General features: G+C 43.4%; 2 protein-coding genes across 2 annotated transcripts; both read left to right on the forward strand.

Annotated features, from left to right (window-relative positions):
* Positions 1 to 3,377: 3,377 nt before the first annotated feature.
* Positions 3,378 to 6,925, forward strand: LOC118111306 (aquaporin-4). The gene is made up of 6 exons (XM_035159746.1): positions 3,378 to 3,517; positions 4,035 to 4,229; positions 4,896 to 5,057; positions 5,145 to 5,309; positions 5,508 to 5,588; positions 6,309 to 6,925. The coding sequence occupies exons 1-6, from the start codon at positions 3,503 to 3,505 to the stop codon at positions 6,522 to 6,524; spliced, it is 834 nt and encodes a 277-aa protein (XP_035015637.1). The 5' UTR covers positions 3,378 to 3,502; the 3' UTR covers positions 6,525 to 6,925.
* A 3,648-nt stretch (positions 6,926 to 10,573) lies between these two features.
* mipb (major intrinsic protein of lens fiber b) lies at positions 10,574 to 11,777 on the forward strand. The gene is made up of 4 exons (XM_035159422.1): positions 10,574 to 10,933; positions 11,151 to 11,315; positions 11,420 to 11,500; positions 11,592 to 11,777. Exons 1-4 carry the CDS (start codon positions 10,574 to 10,576, stop codon positions 11,775 to 11,777), a joined length of 792 nt encoding a protein of 263 aa, XP_035015313.1.
* Positions 11,778 to 14,372: the final 2,595 nt, after the last annotated feature.

Raw genomic sequence — 14,372 nt, forward strand, 5'->3', positions numbered from 1 at the left:
TATTCGGCAGCACAATTAATATAGATTGTAAGTATTGCTGCACTCGTGACTTAGTATAGAGACTGTAATGGATACACACATGGGAGGGTGTACAAATGTGACGACAAAATCTCGAATACAACAATTAATACAGAGTGACAATAAAATCCTAACTCAAGTTCCACACAAGCTTTTTCCAAGCAAACCTTTCATCTGCATCAATGTTATAATTACCAAAATAAGGTTATAATCAGACCTTGAGTTTTTATTTGACTAATGTTTTAATTGTAAATTCAGAATAAAGAAGGAAATGCAGCTACTAACGTTCATTAAATGAATCACTTGATCGTATACTGAACTTATTGATGCCATTAATATTAACACACCTTCCTTGTAACCATCCTGTTTCAATTATTAAACCAGATCTGGATGAAGGATCAGCTCTTGTACTTTGTGTTATATTTCTGATGTGGACTCTTGTGTCATTCAATGGTTAAAACAATATACTAATCTGTAAAATTAGTATTTGTAAAATATTCATGAGAGTGGAGCCTTTTTTTGGTGCTTTTATAGTGTGTTGACAAGTTATTTAATATTCCTGCTATTTATTTGATTGCTGTAAATACAAGAACAGGAAAGTGACATTGTCACATTGGGTTTATTAGTGAACTTTTTTGTCTGTTTCCTCAAACGCCTCCTCCACGATCTCACCGTATCTCACACGAGCAAAGTGCTGCAGTACTCGTCAGGTCTGAGAGCGAGAAGCAGCCCGACCACGACGCTGGACCCTGGTGGAGAGTGTGCAAGGGCCCCTGCAGCTCCCTGGAGAGTCCTGTCTGCGGCACATGCTGCCATCACTCCCAGCTGCTCCAAGGTGGAAAAGACTCGAGTACAACACACACACACACACACACTCACTGTATATACACACTTACATCTACACACATGACAAAACATCAAAAAAACAAAAAAAGACATGACTTTACTTAGAATTTAAAACTGTGAAACATGTGAACTGTGTCTCTCCGTCTCTCCCTTTGCCCTCTATCGCTCCCTCAAATCCCTGAGCCGGCACTTTGTGTGAGTGTGTGTGTATATTTGTGTGTGAGATTGTGTCAGCGTCAGCACTCTGGGTGAGAGGGGGGGCGGGGTGTTAAAAACTCCCCACGCCAGCGGGTTCCAGTTCGCCCCCCCCCGGTCCACACAGTTGGGCTTAGCTCCACAAAAGGGGGGATAACAGGGACACAGTTGCCGTGGAGAGGAGGGGGTAATCCAGGGTATAATGGGGCACACCAACACTGCCCCCACACCCCCCTGAGCCCCCCAGCCCAACCAACCAGTTGGTTCTGGACTCGGACTGAGGGCCCCTGATGCCCGGGAGAATCAGTCTGAGCTCCAAAACATCACGTCAGCTGCCTCCACTCTGCTGCTGAAACACGCATCTTACAATAAATATGAAATTAAATCATAAATCAATCACTCAGATAACGCTGAGCAGCCTCATTGTGTCCGTTTAGCGAGAAGCCGTCGCCGGGTCTGCGCTCGTTTGATATCAGCGGATGAAAATGAAACGTGTGCACAGATGCAGCATCACAATAGGCTCTATGGCAACCGCATCATGAAAGAGTTTGTACCCATGGTGATGAGAGCGGTACCTCACAAGTAGTTTGGAGGAGGATGGAAAGACATCATATTAAAGCTCTTTAGTGTCATAGCACAGCAGGGAGAGTTATGTTCAACCCTTCCCTGCTCCGTGTTTCTCTTCTCTTCCCTCAATCATACAATAAACCTGTACCTTTTGAAAACCAAATTTTTCCTCTTGGAGATGAAGCATTAAAATACAGAGTTGTGTTAATGTCATATTTATCTGCTGCAGAAATGCAACATACGACCCAGTGGATCATCTTAAAGCAGCTGACGTGATCTGTTCCTGTAGCTCTGGTTTCTCTCTCTATCTCTTACTGTATATGCAGCGACTGGTGACAGGTGCTCAGGACACGCCGACGCAGTTCAGCCCGACAACAGGAGACAACAGCACAGCTCACAAACACTGTGTTATCATTTTCTGTTACATATATATTGTTGTTTTGTCCATGTGCACTTCTGTCTATCCTGTTGAAGTTTTCCGTTACTTTAGTCGAGGGTCAAGGACAGAAGATGTCACACCTTGTACAACCTTTCATTGATTCATTTTATCCATGTGTCATGTTGATAAAGGATAAGTCGATATTCTTATTGTCACCCTGTCTGTGGCTCTGTGCACAAACAGAAATACATTTCGTCCTGATGATTGTAGGAAAAGTCAGTGATCATCAGTTCATGCTGAAGGCAACAACAAGTCTGTAAATGTCTTAGAAATCAAACAGACACTATCTCTGTAGAGTGAACGAAATCTGATCTCAAACATATGTCATCATTTAAAAAAAGGCCAAATGATTTACGTTAACTTTTGGACTCTTTAGTTTTGGGAAAACAGGGTGATGAAGCTGGCAGCGATATTGTGAGTAAACGAAATACCATAAACACCAGTTTAAAGTTCCTATTTCGTTTCATATACTCACTTTGATCACATTATTAGATCCACGTATACGAATGTAATGCAACAGATCTGCCCCAAATTTATAATGTCAAGTTATTGTTGACACAATCAGAGACGAGCTAATTACCTTTGCCAAGGAGATTGTGTTTTCATTGGCGTTTAGTCGAGTGACTTTAAATGTGGTTTCATTAGGGAACTGTTGGGTCTCGGCAGAGGTTTGACCTCTAGTGACATTACAGCTCTATATTTATCATTAGTATTTATGTTCTTTCTCACTCATGTTTGTAAAGGGCATGAGCAAAATTTTGGTTCAACACCACCTCAAACTCAGAACCCTTATAATAAACATACAGATAAATCAATACAATCAAACCTGAGCGTTGTTATTTTTTAAAATAAATATTAGTGTCTAAATTCTTTCTAGAATTAAGAAAGATAATTTGTAGCTACTTTTTATTTATCAAAAAACGAAATGAAACACAACATTTGAAGGTGATGACATAACTGACCCGGTGCTTTTAACTGTGATCAAGTTGCCATTTTCCACAAGTGTTTTCTGGCCTTAAAAGCAGCCGTGTGTTTGATTTCCATGCAGACCTTGTGCAACCCTCTGAAGTGGCCACAATCACTTCAGTTTGAAGACGAGGGAAAGGCTCCTCTTAGTTTTTCTGAAGGTGAGTCAAATTGCTCGGGTCGTGGAGGAGCACTGGGAGGACGAGCTTTAGGAGGCAGCTTGTGTCGGGTGAAGTTTGTGCACAGGCAGACTGGATAGGGCCGGAGGTGTCTGCTGAGGAGAGGGTGAGAGGAGAGAGACCGAGGGGGAGGAGGCTGCTCCCATCAAAGAACCTCTCAGACTCTACAAGTTGATGAGGGATGTCGCAGAGACCCTGAAGCCCTCAGACCCCAGCAGACAGACCGACCGACAGACGACAGGCAGACGGAGCTGCAGAGAAACAAACCTGAGGACCGGAGACTGACTTTGAAATGACGTGGCGTGAGGTGAGCATCCTATTTTATTGCATTGCTTGTTCAAATCTGTGGGAGAAAAAAGACAATAGATTGAATCACTGTCATGTGCGTTGATGTACTTGAAGACACTTTAAACTGCTTCAGCAAAAGAAGAACTCTATTCGTTTATTTAATTGTAATCGAGAACACATTGAACACAATGAGAAATTACATGTTGTCGGCTTGAAAATGACTTGTTTGTGTCAGACGGTGAAACAATGACTCTTATCTGTGTCTCGTTTTATGTCTTCAAGAGCATTTATTTCATCCTTGACAGTTTTTATTGCTCCTGGTGGCAGTGGAAAGATTATCTTAGACAGATAAACATAACCATCAGCATGTGAGATACATCTTTTATTAGGCTCTAGGACTATAAAAACTATGTGACTATATTTTTAATAATGGAGTTCAGCACTATTTGAGGTTTGAGCAGTTTTTTTCCGTTTTAATTCACCTCACGTGTGACACTAAATATAGGCCGTCTTTGTTTCTGCCCCTTTTTCCTGAGGAGCTACGGAGTCGGCAGTTTTGGCGAGCCATGCTGGCAGAGCTGCTCGGCACCCTGGTGTTAGTGAGTACCGTGCTGGGCGCCTCTGTGCCGGGCCAAGGAGAGGCCCCTGGGGGACCCCTGTACCCAGCTGTGGCCGTGGGTGTGGTGATTGTTGCACTGGGCCACTGTTTTGGAGAAATAAGTGGAGCACAGGTGAATGTCTCAGACGCACGTTGATTCTGAAATGTTAAATTTCTTTTGTCTGACTTGAACTTGAACTCTTTGTTGGTCGTCAGTGGTAGAAGAAGTACTCAGTAGTACAAGAACCTGTAACACAAAGTACAAATACTGAATTGCAACTAAGTGCCTTGTACTTCAAATTATTTTCGGTTAAAAACATTAATAGAGAAATATAAAAAATACAAGTATGTATAAAATCAACTAAATGTACTGAAGAATCAAAAGTTATTTTCCACAAAATAAAATTAAAGTTATGGTCGTTTCTCAAATCCTTTTTTTAAAGGAATTGAATTGGGTTGAGTGGAAAAGTTTCTTTGGTGAACAACTTACAAACATCTGAAACATGACCAGGAACTACAAGAGAGTATTATACATATTATACAATACAAGACATATTAAATCAGCGGTCACCAGCCACAAAGGATCTATCATAACACACTGCAGTTGTTAGATAAAAGTAGTGGAGTAAAAAGTAAAACATATTTCACCGAGGTACTGCAGAAAATTGGAAATACTCAAGTAAAGTAACTCAGAAATTTTACTTTGGTACAGTAACTAAGTAAATGTATTTAGTTACTTTCCACCTCTGTCGTTTGGTTGAGGATGTGATCTGACTGAAGTCTGTGTTTCTGTGATCAGGTGAACCCGGCAGTGACTCTGTCTCTGTTGGCCACTCGGAGGGTGGACGTCCTCAGGGCCCTCTTCTACATCGCTGTGCAGTGTCTGGGGGCCTCTCTGGGGGCCGGGGCCCTCTACCTGGCCCTGCCGATGAAAACCACGGCGGAACACTTCGTCAACAGGGTCAGTTTTTGAAATATTCAAGCGTCAAATTCAAAGTTTAAAAGTCGTGACATCATGTGTGAAGTATCCGGTGGTGATTCCACTCAGGTGCCTCTGGAGATGAACGCAGGCCAGGCGCTGGGTATTGAGGTTCTGTGCACCTTCCAGATGGTCTTCACTATTTTCTCAGTGGAGGACCAGCGGCGGAGGGAGAGTACAGAACCAGGATACTTAGCCATCGGACTCGCTCACACAGCTGGAGTGTTAATGGGGGTAAAATAAGCTTTTGGTACAGATTTATGTGGTTTTCTACCAGAAATAAATGTCCCAGTGATCACTTATTAACTGCTTAGTTAAAGTTATCAAGTTATTTTAAATTCCAGTTGTACTAATATTTCTTTTTACAGTTGTATTCCTTTATTCTGGAATCCAAAGATTCATTTGTGTTTGTGTTGTTTTTTTTCCTGTCAGGGACGGTTCTCTGGTGCGTGTATGAATCCTGCTCGTGCTCTGGGTCCAGCCATCATCGTCGGGTTCTGGGAAAATCACTGGGTGAGACAAAAAGTCCCAAACCTCTGTCCCTAGTAACACTCATCCAAATGTCCAGAGCGACTGTTTTAGAAATGTTTAAAAGTTTAGTCAATGTTCATACGATATCAAAACACTGATCCAAGCAGATATCAGTATTAAAGGATAAGGTGATAAGACAGGTCAGGACAAAAATCTATAAAAACCAACAAGGTGCTCGTCTGTCTCTCGACATTTTAAAGCCTGCAGAAGTTTAATTAAAAACCTACACGTTTATTCAAAGATTTATGAAACCAAACATTTATATTTCCTGACTACTTAAAGGCCAACAAAATATATATATAAGAAAAAGTAGACAGAAATAAAAAACATTAAAAATAACTTTTATTCTGGTCTAAATTTTCTGTGGGTGGTGATTGGACGACTTGTGATCACTGTATTATTAAGAGAGAAACTTGTAATGTTTCATTCGTGAGTTTTAAAAAGATTAAAAGGTCTATGATTCACAGAGGCATAAAGTTGAACAGGTTTTGGCTTCATACATCAATTTATTGTTGGTTTTCTGTTCAAGAGATTCATTGACAATAAAGTACAAATATAAATTCCACTGAACTTCTTATGGCCTCAGCTGATAATAAGCTTACACTATATTTTGGGGCTCTCTATGAACTGAAAACATTTCTCTGTCCGTACACTTCATTATAACATCTCCTCATCATCTGTTTTTCCTTGGCTCCCCTGCAGGTTTACTGGATAGGCCCGGTGCTCGGTGCTGTGCTGGGCGGAGTGTCCCACGAGTTCCTCTTCGCACGCAGCGCCTCTCGCCAGAAGCTGGTGGCGTGTCTGACCTGTAAGGACATCGAGATCGTGGAGACAACCAGTATGACCGGATCGTCCCTGTCCACGGTCACGCAGAACGCCATGAGAGCCAAGCAGGCCAACAAACAAGACGCCAACTGAGGACACATGCATTTAAAGAGAAAAGACACATGGAATCAATAATTACAGCAATATTACGGTGATTTGATGAAGATGTATAGTGTACAGATGATGTCATGCAGATTAGACTGAGCAGTGGTGAGGACCAAAGAAAAGGGAGAAGCTGTGGAAACTCTAACGTATGAAAACACCATATGTGATTAATAATATAAATACAATTAAATGTTATGTGATAAATGTTATAATACAAAAGATACAGAGGCTGAAGATGAGAGAGGTTATTGTACAGTGGCAAGAAAAAGTAAGTGAGTTATATAAACAATATAAAACTTGTAATAATAGAATTAATTTCACTGCAGATGTTTAGACCTGTTATAGAACTAAAACTAGTTACGGTTAGGGTTAGTGTTGCATTTAGGGTTAGGGTTAGGGTTGCTGTTAGGGTTTCTCATAGGGTTAGGGTTGTGTTATTGAGTCAGAAGATTAAAGATCCAGGAACCAGCCACCTTTATTGGATTATTGCCTACAGGGGTTGCAGGTTCATAATAAGATATCCAGATGAGTATGTGTAAGTAAAATGTACTTGCCCTTATTTGAACCATCAACCCTGTGGCTGAAGCCTGATGCTATACTGACTGAGCTAAAGAGCCCACATGAGACAGGCTGTTGAAGGTAACTGAGAGGTGGGGTGTAGGGGGGGAATCATCCACCCTGCTGGGTTAGGGTTAGAAATAGTGTTGAATTTAAAGGGACTGTTGGGCCTTTTTCAGAGGTATGAACTCTACAGTGCCATTCTAGTTTTTAACCTTTTAGTTTTTTTTACTGTAACAAGTTTAAATGTCTGCTGTGAAAAAAGATTGCAAAACTTTGTTGATAATTAATTAATTATATTATCTTTATAACAGATAGATATAAAATATAAGAGTTCTCTACTAAAACAGTCATATTTACACGTTGGATGATTGGTCAGTGAACTACAAACATGTGATTGAGTGGAAAAGTATAATTTTCACTATAAGATATAATAGAGAAAACACAGAAATAAAGAAATACTCAAATAAAGTAACTCAAAATATATGAAGTAACTTCCTGCCTCCAATAACCTGTAGTTTCAGGGATAAAAACAAATCTTTCAGAGATGTTATGAGAAGAATTTGACAATGATTTGATGGATTGACAGAAAATGATCATCTGCAGCTCAGCTTTAAAGAGCCTGATTGATATTTCAGTCGTCTTCCACTGAAACACTACAACACATAGTGCATGTTTATAATATTCTAGGGGGACAAAATCGGTGTGGGTTGTGCATTCTGGCCGAGACCTTTGAGGTCCCAGTGCCCTGTCATTAGTGCGTCTATGAGTGTCGCCAATATTGTGGGATTCGGTATTGTTACTTTCATATTTGCACATCATTAGAATATATAATGGGGACTCATTGAAATCCGTCTGAAAAACCCTCGTGTTTTCAGCTGCGCCTCGTGTTTGTGAATGCTTTGAAATGCTAAAGAGCTCCTTGCTCCACGCTGCAGGTTCAATGACGCCCTCAATCAGCCCAGCATCTCTCTCATGTGTGTGTGTGTGTGTGTGTGTGTGTGTGTCTGTCTCCTCTCTCACAAACAAATGGACCTTCATACCTCTGTAATGGCTCCACAGAGAGAACTCCTTCAGAGGAAATACGCTTTGTCATTTGTAATGGACATAAAGAGCACACTTGTATGTGTGTTTAGGTGTGTGAGAGACAATACTTGCTGCTTTCATGAAACCTTCATTCAAATGCAAGTTTTTGCTGTAATTGCCACGTTCGTTTTGAATTATTTCAAAGGGTCGGTTCACTCACACGTTTTTCATTGCGTCTCGTGATATTTAGCCGTGCAAAATTATTCTGTCCAGTGCTACGAGAGATTTCTTTTGTGGATTTGCATGAACTGACCCTTTAAAATACACATCTAACATAATAAACACTGTATTCATTGTGTATTCATGGTAATATTTGGAGTAAAACAGAGTTGTATATTGTGATATCTTGTACAAATATAACCATTTTAGCAATCTGTATTACTGTGGCAGTGTAATTTGAATATTCAGACAGGGATCAACAATAAGCTATTTACACACACACACACACACACACACACACACACACACACACACACACACACACACACACACACACACACACACACACACACACACACACACACACACACATGCACAATAGCTATAACGGCCACCGTGCCGCCAGCATTTTGCATTGTGTGTGTTTTTTCTAACATGTATAAAAGGGAGTTAAAACGACGAGCTCAGCGTTCTGCTTTCATCACCCGCACCCCGCCTCACCCTCAACAGTGATGGCTCTCGACTGGTCAGCGCGACGCCCGGTGCTTCTCAGTAACCCCACTGCCCCCCACCCTACAATCCTGCTGCTGCACTGACACACTTCTGACACACAGTCACACACACACACACACATACACACACACACTCACATGCAAACACACACACTCTCACAGGGAAGATTCAGGGCTTTGGTCGTAGGCCTAAATCGTCCTGCAACACACACAGTCTAAGCACCTCCTAGAATCCCCTGTGACAACGAAAAGTGAGCTGTGTCGTATACATTTTTGTTCGCCCCTGGCTCTCAGTGTTCTTGTCCTTGTCTTTGCCACATTCACTCCTTCTCCGCCTCCTCGTGCCTCCGGCCACATGACCCTGGCCGTGCAGTGGTGCGGCCAGTGAAGCCGCCGCGCTCTGAGGCAAAGTCAAGTTCAGGTTTCAGCCATCATCATCCTCGCAGGCCTCATCAGTGACTCCCTGACTTTTTCTTTTCCTCGTCCCTCTCCTCTGACTGATTATCACCAACAGTGGCCGGTGCGGAACTGTGTCCAGAACAGTCATCAGAAGCAATAAACCTGATCCTGAAGCTTTAGCATGTCAGATTTACGACACTTACTAGCGTCTGTGCTTTAGTTTAATATGTATTTTTGTCTTGTCTCCGTCCATACGTGGCCCACATGCATTGTACAGACAATGGTTTCACAGGGTCAGGCATTTCAGTGTATGGGTCAGTTCAGCGCTGTTAGCTTTGAGCACTTCCGTCCGGGGCCCCAACTGTATTATCTGCATCTGCGTATATGTGTGTGTGTGTGTGTGTGTCTGCGTGTGTGTGTGTGTGTGTGTGTGTGTGTGTGTGTGTGTGTGTGTGTGTGTGTGTGTGTGTGTGTGTGTGTGTTGTGTGCAGGTCTTTGTGCACACATGTGTGTTTTCTGTCCTTGTCCTTGAGCATTTGTGTCCCCTGATTATGACAGTTATGATATGTCAACAGATGACATACGCCCCAAAGAAAAGTTTGTCCTCTCAGCTCCAGCTGCTCTTCACTGAGGCTGTTCCTCTCAGCCACCCCCCTCCCCCCTCTTGAATAAAGACACAATCCTTCCTGTCATCTCTTTCTCTCTCTTACATCAAATGTCTTTCTTAGATTTCCACTCTTTCTCGCTTTATCTGTTTGTCCTCTCAAATTTGCTGCCTCTTTTGGCCTCGGCCTGTGACGGGGTGGAGACAGAAGGGTTAAGTTTGTTTGATTTAGGATGTCCCGCACCGCTGCCCCCCCGCCCTTGGCCCTGCAGGGGGATTATGGCGTCACCTGGGGCCCCTGGGGGGGTATTATAAAGCCCCTGTCTGGCCCTCTCCCCTCCGTCAGAGAGGCTAAAAGGTCCACCGGACACTCTGTCTATCCCCGTCTCTGCTTTAGAAATACCCCTTTAGCATTGATGCCCACCTCCTCTTGACAACTCATCACACCTGAGATCTCCACCCACTCCCACATCATCTCACACCTATGTCTTTGCGACAGGTGGACAGAGGTGGCAAGCGAACGCAGCTTTAACAGTTCATGGCTGTTGAGTGGATTCGTCTGTTGACGTTCTGAAATCCTGTTTTTTGTCTTCGAACTGAGAGGGAGATCCCTTTTTTTGTTTTGGGACTGAAAAGGTACATTGACCTTTTCTAGACTAATCCTGATTTATTTTTAAATTTCACTTCATCTGGTGGAGAGCCTCAAGTGAACAGTCACCATGTGGGAGTTCCGGTCCATGAATTTTTGGCGGGCGGTCTTTGCAGAGTTCTTTGGGACCATGTTCTTCGTATTTTTCGGCATGGGCGCTGCCCTGCGCTGGACCACTGGGCCTCATCATGTCCTCCATGTGGCCCTCTGCTTTGGGCTGGCAGCTGCCACCCTCATCCAGTCTATTGGCCACATCAGCGGCGGCCACATCAACCCTGCCGTCACCTTCGCCTACCTTGTCGGCTCACAGATGTCTCTTTTCCGCGCCATTTTCTACATCGTCGCCCAGTGCCTGGGCGCTGTAGCTGGGGCCGCTGTGCTGTACGGGGTCACACCCGGTAACATGAGAGGCAACATGGCGATGAACACGGTAAGGAATGTTTTAAGAAAACAAAGGCAAATGTTTTGGGGGCAACGTTTATTTTAGAGTTTGGGAATGTATTGAATTTGGAAGATTTAAGTGGTGGTACCAGCTCAATACAGCATGTTTTATGAGTATGAGGAGGTCATCCATTGAAAAACATCTGTATGTATCTGTGTATTTATACTTTCTATGACTGATGCATGTATTTTGTATACATCTCCAGCTGCAGCCTGGCATCAGCCTGGGAATGGCCACCACTGTGGAGGTTTTCCTCACCATGCAGCTCGTGGTTTGCATCTTCGCCGTGACGGATGAGAGGAGAAACGGACGCCTGGGATCTGCCGCCCTCTCCATCGGCTTCTCCGTCACCATTGGACATCTCATGGGGGTGAGACAACACGGACACAACAGTGACAAAATCCATCCATTCAGATACACGTGCAGATAAGTGCAGATAAAACACAATACAGTAACAAGTGCGTTGTGTTTCAGATGTACTACACCGGTGCTGGAATGAACCCTGCTCGCTCCTTTGCTCCTGCTGTGCTCTTCAGGAACTTCGTTAACCACTGGGTAAGAACCTGAAGAGATCATCTCCCACCTCTGTTTTCACTCTATTCCTCGTAAATAACTGTCTCACGATGCTGATGTTTGTTGCCGACAGGTGTACTGGGTCGGGCCAATGATAGGAGGTGCCATGGGCGCCCTCCTGTACGATTTCATGCTGTTCCCACGCATGAGGGGTCTGTCCGAGCGCCTGGCCACACTGAAGGGCAGTCGGCCCCCAGAGAGCGAGACCCAGCAGGACACCCGCGGCGAGCCCATCGAGCTCAAGACGCAAGCCCTATAAACCCGCTCCTGCACCCCCTTCTCCAATTATGATGAGGGACAAGGCCCTGAGCTGCGCCAACCCCACCTCCACTGCCCCCTTCACCACCACCAGCCATGCCTTCACACACCATCGCACGAGACTAACCCGAAATACTCACATCTAGACTAACAAGATTCTCCCAGTGTAGAAACCGTCACACACACACACACACACACACACACACACACACACACACACACACACACACACACACACACACACACACACACACACACACACACACACACACAAACACAGACAGGTTTGCATCCTTCAACCTCAGCACACATCAAGACTCCTCTAACCCCCCTGAGTCCTCACTCTGTATTCTGAGCTGGACACTGTGCCGTGATGATAAGTGGTGACCAGAACCTGAACCAGCAGCCACCTCGTCTCTCCCCCACCGTCCGCCCGCCTGCTTCCTCCACCCGGCCAGGCCTTCAGCTGTGACGCAACAACGGAGCGCGGAAAAGCCTCAAATCGAGGAGAGGAGAGAGGGGTTTGGGGAGGCGGGTGTTGGAAAGAGGGGGAGACCGAGGCAGGGATGTGGGTACAAGGGTCAGAGGGCATGGGGGCGAGGTGAGGGTGGAGCATAGAGGTGGGGGGTTGGGGTTTGGGTAAAGAGGGCAACACTCTGGGTTTGTGGTCGTTTCAAGTTGGGTTAGACCAGTGAAGATGGTCATGCTTTTCATTATTCACCTGAATTTATCTCCATTTTAGTTTCTTTTCTTAGGTTCATTTTGTTTTCTGCACTTCAGACACAAGACGTGGATGTATGATACCATTAGATTTTACCAGGGTTTCACTATTTTCAATCACTACATTTTATCTGTGGGTTTGTGTTCGTGTGTGTGTGGATACCTCTGCAGTACGTGTGAGTGTGTGCGTGAGAGTGAGCGCGTGCATGTGTGCGTGCATGCCCGTATGTACGAGTGTGTTTGCAAGTGAGTGTGTATATGTGTAGATTGCAGATACAGAACTTTTTATTTCATTTTTATTTTCATTACCGCTCTCCTGTCTCGTCCCAGTGACTGTGTTCATCTGTCAACACTTTTTAAGACACCATCATTTCTCCTCCCCTCACTGTGGGTATTTGCTATGATTCATTTTTACACAAACCATCTGCTTTTTTGTTCTGAACCAGCGCAATCCGAAGGAAATGTTGTATCCTATATAGGCTTTGATAGTGGGTCTGTTCACTGCAGATCAGCTGTGCAAGCTTTTACATTGAGTCTTATTTGATCCTTACTGGGAGCACAAGGCGTTTCAATAAAATTTCAACATTAATAAACATTTAAAAAAAAAAAAGAAGTTAATACAAGGTTTGGGTCATTTTTTTTCTGCACTTTGTGGAGGAAAGTTCGAGCTGCAATAAATGATTTTGGCCAGAAGGTGGCAAAAAGAGCACATGACAAACTCACATCTAGATTTCAAAATAAACCGGGGAATCTCCAGTGATTTCTGCATGAAAATGAAACATAATATTCAGCAGCAAATACACTTTAATAAAAACATAATGCTTCTAATGTAATAGATTACTTCCTACTGAGGCACGGAGGGGGGTGTAGTTCAGGGAGGGGCTGTTTGGCTCCACCCCACCCAAGACTATTACTGGTGTTTGATAAGAAACATGGTTTAAAACTGACTCTCACACATTTATCTCCCTCTGTCTTAGCTGATAAACCACAGAGTGACTCCAGCTCCAGAACAAACCAAACAGTTACAGGTGCATTTCAGTTCGAGTCAACAAATCCCATGAAAAGACCAAAACCAACAAAGAATTGATCAGTGTTGCCGGATCCAGATATAGATTATTTCAATTATTTATTCAAAAACTACAAATAAAACACAGCAGTGAGCCACGTCATGACACATCCCTTCATTATGAGGAATCTGGGAATTGTAGTTTATTTTGAATAGATCCCACAAACACTGTCCTGGCGCTGCATATAACAACATGTGTAAATACAATATGTTTGAGAAAGACTACAGTTCCCTGCTGTATGGGACTTTATTGATCTGGCAAATATTATTTCTATTGATTTATGTCCTTCAGTAGGAATGAATGGTTTCAGGAGCAGGGGCAGTCAAAGTACTGAGAGCAGAATGTGAGGTCACTTTTGGTCTTTGCATGGGATTTGGTGATGATGAAATATTGGATATTCAATAATATATATTAGTCAGTCGCCTATATATGAAATTAAAAAACGAATATCAGCTTTGTACATGTTCAGGCTGCTGGATTCATTCAAAAGAAAAGTTATATAAAATTGGGAGAGATGCTTTTTTGCTTTCTGACAAAGATATGAATTATGAAATAAAACCAGTATTATTAACCACACAGTATGTACTATGTGAAGCAACAGCCAGCAGCCGGGTAGATACGATCAGCTCAGGGACGGCTGTGGCTCAAGAGATAGAGGGTCGTCCACTAAACAAAAGGTTGAAGGTTTGATCCCCGGCATCTCCAGTCTGCATTCTGAAGTGTCTTTGGGCAAGATAATAAACTGCAAATAACCCTCGATGATGCATGATGTGTGTGTGTATGTGATAGAAAAAGTCCTGCATATAGAA

Source organism: Hippoglossus stenolepis, chromosome 6 (genome assembly GCF_022539355.2).
Source record: "Hippoglossus stenolepis isolate QCI-W04-F060 chromosome 6, HSTE1.2, whole genome shotgun sequence".
In the NCBI taxonomy this organism is placed as follows: Eukaryota; Metazoa; Chordata; class Actinopteri; order Pleuronectiformes; family Pleuronectidae; genus Hippoglossus; species Hippoglossus stenolepis.